Genomic DNA, 8,899 nt, shown 5'->3' on the forward strand with positions numbered 1-8,899 from the left:
CAATATGTGTTTTTACTAAAACTTCAGTCACTTTTTCAAGTTTTGTCCAAATATGTCTCTAGCCAATTTTACCTTCGAAGTCATAAGAACAGAATAAATTGTTAAGTTGAGTTATTTTACCTGATTGACAAAAAAACATTCTAGTACTTAACATCCTGATAAAATTAAACACTGATAGATTAGATTAGAAGAAGTCACCATACAAATCCTGCAGATGTCAAATTTTTGATGTCATTTGGGCTTCCGATGCGCGTATCAGATCTGATCACGTTTCAAACAGATCTGGTCATGTGCACCTCAGACCTACCTAGTCATGTGTCTGCCAGACCTGGTCAAGTGTCTGGCAGATCTAGTCATGTTGTCTGCCAGATCTAGTGGTGTCTCTGCCAGATCTATTCATGTGTCTGACAGATCTAGTCATGTGTCTGCCAGATCTGGTCATGTGTCAGCCAGATCTAGTCATGTGTCTGCGAGATCTAGTCATGTATCTGCAAGATCTCGTCATGTGTCTGCCAGATCTAGCCATGTGTCTACCAGATCTGGTCATGTGTCTGTCAGATCTGGTCATGTGTCTGCGAGATCTAGTCATGTGTCTGCCAGATCTAGTCAAGTGTCTGCCAGATCTACTCATGTGTTTGCCAGGTCTAGTCATGTGTCTGCCAGATCTGGTCTTGAATCTGACAGATCTAGTCAAGTGTCTGCCAGATCTAGTCATGTGTCTGCCAGATCTAGTCATGTGTCTGCCTGATCTGGTCCTGTGTCTGCCAGATCTAGTCATGTGTCTGCCAGATTTGTCATGTGTCTGCCAGATCTAGTCATGTGTCTGCCATATCTAGTCATGTGTCTGCCAGATCTGATCATGCGTCTGCCAGATCTAGTCGTGTGTCTGTCAGATCTGGTTATGTGTCTGCCAGATGTAGTCACGTGTCTGCCAGATCTGGTCATGTGTCTGCCAGATTTGGTCATGTGTCTGCCAGATCTAGTCATGTGTCTGCCATATCAAGTCATGTGTCTGCCAGATCTAGTCATGTGTCTGCCAGATCTGGTCATGTGTCTGCCAGATCTAGTCGTGTGTCTGCCAGATCTGGTTATGTGTCTTCCAGATTTGTTCAAGTGTTTGCCAGATCTGGTCAATTGTCTGCCAGATCTAGTCATGTGTCTGCCAGATCTAGTCATGTGTCTGCCAGATCTTGTCATGTGTCTGCTAGATCTAGTCATGTGTCTGCCAGGTCTAGTCATGTACATGCCAGATCTAATCACGTGTCTGCAAGATCTGTTCATTTGTCTGCCAGATCTAGTCATGTGTCTGCTAGATCTAGTCATGTGTCTGCCAGATCTAGTCATGTGTCTGCCAGATCTATTCACGTATCTGCAAGATCTGGTGATTTTTCTGCCAGATCTAGTCATGTGTCTGCCAGATCTTGTCATATGTCTGCCAGATCTAGTCATGTGTCTAACAGATCTGGTCGTGTGTCTGCCAGATCTGGTTATGTGTCTTCCAGATCTGTTCAAGTGTCTGCCAGATCTGGTCAATTGTCTGCCAGATCTAGTCATGTGTCTGCCAGATCTATTCATGTGTCTGGCAGATCTTGTCATGTGTCTGCTAGATCTAGTCTTGTGTCTGCCAGATCTAGTCATGTGTCTGCCAGATCTGGTCATATGTCTACCATATCTGGTCATGTATCTGCCAGATCTAGTCATGTGTCTACCAGATCTTGTCATGTGTCTGCCAGATCTAGTCATTTGTCTGCCATATGTAGTCATGTGTCTGCCAGATCTCGTCATGTGTCTGCCAGATCTGGTCATGTATCTGCCAGACCTAGTCATATGACTGCCATATCTGGTCATGTGTCCGCCAGATCTAGTCATATGTCTGCCATATCTAGTCATGTGTCTGCCAGATCTAGTCATGTGTCCGCCAGATCTAGTCACGTATCTGCCAGATCTGGTCATTTTTCTGCCAGATCTAGTCATGTGTCTGCCAGATCTTGTCATATGTCTGCCAGAACTAGTCATGTGTCTAACCGATCTGGTCATGTGTCTGCCAGATCTAGTCATGTGTCTGCCAGATCTGGTCATGTGTCTGCCAGATCTGGTCATGTATCTGCCAGATCTAGTCATATGTCTGCCCTATCTAGTCATGTGTCTGCCAGATCTAGTCATGTGTCTGCCAGATCTTGTCATATGTCTGCCAGATCTAGTCATGTGTCTACCAGATCTGGCCATGTGTCTGCCAGATCTAGTCATGTGTCTGCCAGATGTGGTCATATGTCTGCCAGATCTGGTCATGTATCTGCCAGATCTAGTCATATGTCTGCCATATCTAGTCATGTGTCTGCCAGATCTAATCACGTGTCTGCCAGATCTTGTCATGTGTCTGCCAGATCTAGTCATGTGTCTACCAGATCTGGTCATGTGTCTGCCAGATCTAGTCATATGTCTGCCAGATCTAGTCATGTGTCTACCAGATCTGGCCATGTGTCTGCCAGATCTAGTCATGTGTCTGCCAGATGTGGTCATATGTCTGCCAGATCTGGTCATGTATCTGCCAGATCTAGTCATATGTCTGCCAGATCTAGTCATGTGTCTACCAGATCTGGTCATGTGTCTGCCAGATCTTGTCATATGTCTGCCAGATCTAGTCATGTGTCTACCAGATCTGGCCATGTGTCTGCCAGATCTAGTCATGTGTCTGCCAGATGTGGTCATATGTCTGCCAGATCTGGTCATGTATCTGCCAGATCTAGTCATATGTCTGCCATATCTAGTCATGTGTCTGCCAGATCTAGTCACGTGTCTGCCAGATCTTGTCATGTGTCTGCCAGATCTAGTCATGTGTCTACCAGATCTGGTCATGTGTCTGCCAGATCTAGTCATGTGTCTGCCAGATGTGGTCATGTGTCTGCCAGATCTGGTCATGCGTCTGCCATATCTGGTCATGTGTCCGCCAGATCTAGTCATATGTCTGCCATATCTAGTCATGTGTCTGCCAGATCTAGTCATGTGTCTGCCAGATCTAGTCACGTATCTGCCAGATCTGGTCATTTTTCTGCCAGATCTAGTCATGTGTCTGCCAGATCTTGTCATATGTCTGCCAGAACTAGTCATGTGTCTAACCGATCTGGTCATGTGTCTGCCAGATCTAGTCATGTGTCTGCCAGATCTGGTCATGTATCTGCCAGATCTAGTCATGTGTCTACCAGATCTTGTCATGTGTCTGCCAGATCTAGTCATTTGTCTGCCATATGTAGTCATGTGTCTGCCAGATCTCGTCATGTGTCTGCCAGATCTGGTCATGTATCTGCCAGACCTAGTCATATGACTGCCATATCTGATCATGAGTCCGCCAGATCTAGTCATGTGTCTACCAGATCTAGTCACGTATCTGCCAGATCTGGTCATTTTTCTGCCAGATCTAGTCATGTGTCTGCCAGATCTTGTCATATGTCTGCCAGAACTAGTCATGTGTCTAACCGATCTGGTCATGTGTCTGCCAGATCTAGTCATGTGTCTGCCAGATCTGGTCATGTGTCTGCCAGATCTGGTCATGTATCTGCCAGATCTAGTCATTATTCTGCCATATCTAGTCATGTGTCTGCCAGATCTAGTCATGTGTCTGCCAGATCTAGTCATGTGTCTACCAGATCTGGCCATGTGTCTGCCAGATCTAGTCATGTGTCTGCCAGATGTGGTCATATGTCTGCCAGATCTGGTCATGTATCTGCCAGATCTAGTCAAATGTCTGCCATATCTAGTCATGTGTCTGCCAGATCTAGTCACGTGTCTGCCAGATCTTGTCATGTGTCTGCCAGATCTAGTCATGTGTCTACCAGATCTGGTCATGTGTCTGCCAGATCTAGTCATGTGTCTGCCAGATGTGGTCATGTGTCTGCCAGATCTGGTCATGTATCTGCCAGATCTAGTCATATGTCTGCCATATCTAGTCATGTGTCTGCCAGATCTAGTCATGTGTCTGCCAGATCTTGTCATATGTCTGCCAGATCTAGTCATGTGTCTACCAGATCTGGTCATGTGTCTGCCAGATCTAGTCATGTGTCTACCAGATCTGGTCATATGTCTGCCAGATCTAGTCATGTGTCTACCAGATCTGGTCATGTGTCTGCCAGATCTGGTCATGTATCTGCCAGATTTGTCATATGTCTGCCATATCTAGTCAGTCTGCCAGATCTAGTCACGTGTCTGCCTGATCTTGTCATGTGTCTGCCAGATCTAGTCATGTGTCTGCCAGATCTTGTCATGTGTCTGTCAGATCTAGTCATGTGTCTGCCGGATCTGGTCACGAGTGACAGAGATCTGATCAGAAGTGAATAATTTTCAAAACCAAAAGACCTGCTACACACCCGAAGCAGCCATGCCCATGCGTAATTTAGACATGTCACAGATATGATACAGGCCTGAAAAATGCCTGATTTAAAAGTTTTCCGATTTGATTTTGTCGATAAACTTCAATACGGGTTGTACTTTCTATCATTCATTGAATACAGTTAATTTATTAAACACAGGAAAAGTTTGTTCTCGATCGAAGTATTTTTTGGTCGGAAACGCTCCTCGGTCGAACTCAGTCGAAATGATTTTCTTCGGTCGATCATAGTCAAAACAAAGATAACTTAGGTTCAAGCAGTCAAATAAAATCGAGCGTGGGTCGACACGGTCAAGACAGCAGTTTGCCAAACATAAATTGCAAACCGCGACCTGACCCCGCCCTCATAGTGTCTGTCTCTCCCAGTGGTACACTCTCTTACAATGGAAACAGAGCTCTGGATCAGTCTGGTAGACCCCATCAGCAGCTTAGGTCAGTCTGGCAGGATAATTAGCATATCGGCAGTTTTTCCTTCGATCGCACCTGTTTTGGTTAACTTTCCTTCCATCAAGCCAATCGCGGACACCTTTTCCTTCGTCTGCAGAGCATAAAAATACCAAAATTTGATCATAAAACCACTGGATAATAAAACCTCAAACCAGGTACTCGTCGGTACTTACCAATAGTTGACTTTAGTAACATGTGGTCATCTTTAACTGCACCTTACATTATTTCCATATTAAGCACAGCTCTTTCTAGTTTTCTTACCAAATGCTCAAATGCTCCACTCACCAACGGGTTTTCTCCTTTGCTGACGCGACATGCACAGATATTTTCAACAACTCCAACCACATACTGTTTTTCAATTTGGGTCACAACGGTCTGAACCTACAAAAATTTGGTCCAGTGTTCTGAACTTACCCGTGCTTAACAAATGCGATATTTTTCACAGGAAGCACTTGAAATCTAATCAAATTTTCTGACTGGAAGTTTTTGTTAAACGTTTAAGCAAAGCTTGGATTTTTTCAGAATACTTACACTCTAATCTGGTTTCTGTATTTGGACAAAATTTTTCCAAATTTTGGCTAGCTCCAATCTGTCAGAAAATAAGTCATTGGGTAGATTTGAACCCCATCCGCTTTGTGATTTGCTGACAAGTGACTTTAACAGGAGTCGAAGTAACTTGAAGAGAATCGAAACTTCAGCTTCAAAAGTATAACCAAATGATTAGCAAGTCGAACAATCACCGGCAAAGCCGAACAAAATCGATCAAATTCAAAACAAGACTGCTCGTATCAGGGCGAAGCCCTGAATGTTCCGAATGCTTTTTGAGGTTTGTGGAGCAGTGATAACATTAAAAAATTAAATGAAATAAAACTAAATGAAATTTTTTTTCTTCTAAAATTTGAAGTTTTTTATGAAAATCATCCCCCACACGCCATATAAAGTACAAAGGGATAGATTTCGCTCCTTGCAACAAATGAATTATGGCAAATACGCTTCTTTTAAACAATTTGGAACGATTTCTAAGACGGACTAACTCTCCGCTTACGCGTTAATAGCGCGAAATATATAGCGCGTTAATTGTCCCAAATTGGCCAAAATGGCAATCTTTAAACCCCCGTAACTTTACGAAAATTGACCACAGGTGAAATATCTTTTCAAATTTAAACTCAGGGCAACAATATCTTTAGAATGATATTAAAAAATTCCCTTAAAAATGGGTAGTTGAAAAGTCAAATCAGCATCGAGCACTTCATTTCAGACCTCTTAAACTATTCATGATTGATTCTTGGACTTGATTCTAGGTCTTAATAGAAATAAAAAATGGATGGAGGTGAAAAGTATTAAGTTCTCGAAAACAGCTTATTGGCGGTATTAAGTTTTAACGACAGATTTCTGCGATAGGGTTTTGTTACTGTTCCGACTTTCGATACGAAAGTAACGGAATATTTGTGCTCGGGTGGGTTTTTTTTTCTTCAGAAAAATTTCGACTTTTTAACTAGCCATTGTTGACGGAATTTTTTTTATATCATTCGAAAGGTATTATTATCTTGAGCTTAAATTTGAAAAAATATTTCACCTGTGATCATTTTTCGCAAAGTTATGAGGGTTTAAAGATTGCCATTTTGGCCTTTTTGAGCAATTTGGGACAATTAACGCGCGATATAATTCGCGCTATTAACGCGTAAGCGGAGATTTAATCCGTCTTAAAAATCGTTCTAAATTGGTTGAACGAAGCTTATTTGCCATAATTGATTTGTTACAAGGAACGAAATCTCTCTTTTTGTACTTTATATGGCGTGTGGGGGGATGATTTTCATAAAAAATTTCAAGTTTTAGAAAAAACAATTTTCGTTTTATTTTATTTCATTTTTTATGTTATTACTGCTGCTCCATTAACCTTAAAGGCAGTCGGAACATTCAGGGCTTCGCCCTGATACGAGCAGTCTTGTCTTATTTGTAAGGTAAAATATTTTTTAGATTACGTAGTTTTGCAGAGTATCAATTATCATAAAAACAACTTAAGTTTAAGTTACTGTAATAGGTACCATTAGAAATTCAGGTTAAAACGGAAAATTTAACTAATTAAACCTTTTTTGTAAATTACGCTGCAATTACAACGTTTCTTGATAAGAAATTATATCAGAAAAAGCCTCTTAGGCAGCCCAACAAAGTTTTTGAAATATAAAACCTCCAAAAATCTGTATAAGAGATTTTTTTTGCATGTTAGCCAAAAAGTAATTTTTACCGCGTAAAACTCAAAATTATTCCTGAAAACAATTTTAAATATTATGTTCAAGGTTTTGGAAGTTTCATCGCTCTAGAACTTTGTTGGGCTGTGTAAAAGGCGTCTTCAAAAGTGACTTTCTCATCAGCTAAAGGTTTAGTTTCAGCGTAATTCCTAAGTAACTAAGAAATTCAAAACGAGCAATTTTAGAGTAAAAAATACCAAAAAATTACACCCTAACAGCTCTGGTTCACTTTTTGGAAATTTTTTAAATTTTTTTTACAAAAGGTGAAGTGCAAGGTTATGTCTCCGCTTCTCAATCGAAGGGTCGGATGTTTGAGGCTCACCATGATCCATGCTCAATTTTTCATTCTATCATTCGAAAAATATTGTAGTCTTGAGCTCAAATTTGAAAAGATATTTTACCTGTGATCTTTTTTCGTAAGGTTACGGGGGTCTAAAGATTGCCATTTTAGCCAATTTGGGTCAATTAACGCGCGATATATTTCGCGCTATCAACGCGTACGCGGAGAGTTAATCCGTCTTATAAATCGTTCCACATTGGTTGAAAGAAGCTTATTTGCCATAATTGATTTGTATCAAGAAGCAAAATCTATCCTTTTGTATTTTATATGGCGTGTGGGGGTTTTCAAATTTTAGAAAAAAAAAATTTCATTTTGTTTTATTTAATTTAATTTTTCAATGTTATTACTGCTCCATAAACCTTAAAAGGCAGTCGGAACATTGAGGGCTTCGCCCTGATACGAGCAGTCTTGTTTCTCTTTTATCATAACAATAAGAATACATCAGAGTACATCTTCTATACATCAGACATTATTTTTGAAAGGTCTCTCACAAGTTTCTAATCACAGTCAAAGTAATTCTGAAAAAACCACAGCCTCCTTTCTATTATCTGGACATTCGAAAAAAGCAAAATTTTGACAATTTTTTTCAGATGTTTCCATACACATAACATGAAAGACGTTTGATTGGGTTAAGTTCATTATTGTTTCACTTTATAAATTGAAAGAGTATCATTGCTATAACGTCTTTAAATGAGTGGCAGTTTAATATCTAGAGAATAAATTTTAAAGGTTTTTGATCTACAAGTTCATTATATTTAACTTAAGCCAGTATCAATCAAAAGTCTTTCATGATCTTTCTTGAGGTTTTAAAGTCATTCATCTAAATACGGTAACACAAAAGCCACTTTGAGAGATATTGCATGTGGTTTTTATCTATGTGATATGACACTGTCAAACATTTCATTTCTTTTGATTTTGAGATTACTGCAGCAGTGGCATGTACTGATTTCATTAATTTTAGTTGGTTTGAGATTACACGCAGCCACACGCAGCCACTTGGAGTATATCTAACACAAATAAGTTCATACATCATTGCTAGTAAAAAAAATATTCGAATCAAAAAAAGTAATTCAAATTATAAAAACAAATTGTTGACAATATCGGTGGCATTAATCATTTTAGTTGGCCAAAATCTTGCCTTGATTTTAGTGTTGTATTAAGATATTACAGCTGCCGAGTTTCTTTGAAAAGAAATTATGCAAAATTTAGTTTTTCAGAGAAAATTTGGTTTAAAAAAACAACTTGCTCTGGAGTTCCAGATTTCTTTTTTTTCTGTCTGCTCCAAACTTCTAAGACAAACTTCTAAGACATCTTTTAAGACAAATCTATCTAAATCGGTAGATTAAAGGTGATCTCTTTATCTCTTTCAGAGACACTTGGTGCGAATCCCGAGCGAATGAAAACAGCAAACAGAACTGAAAATCCCTTCGAGCCTTTAGGACAGCTCAAAACATCCATTAGCTGCACCTAAAACAGCAAACT

At 40.1% G+C, this 8,899-nt stretch overlaps 1 protein-coding gene across 1 annotated transcript; it reads left to right on the forward strand.

The window, feature by feature from the left end:
• The first annotated feature begins 817 nt into the window (after positions 1-817).
• Positions 818-1,831, forward strand: LOC134841561 (uncharacterized). Its single transcript, XM_063857592.1, has one exon. The coding sequence runs from the start codon at positions 818-820 to the stop codon at positions 1,829-1,831; it is 1,014 nt and encodes a 337-aa protein (XP_063713662.1).
• The last annotated feature ends 7,068 nt before the right edge of the window (positions 1,832-8,899 follow it).

This window comes from Symsagittifera roscoffensis, chromosome 3 (assembly GCF_963678635.1).
Source record: "Symsagittifera roscoffensis chromosome 3, txSymRosc1.1, whole genome shotgun sequence".
NCBI classification, from domain to species: domain Eukaryota; kingdom Metazoa; phylum Xenacoelomorpha; order Acoela; family Convolutidae; genus Symsagittifera; species Symsagittifera roscoffensis.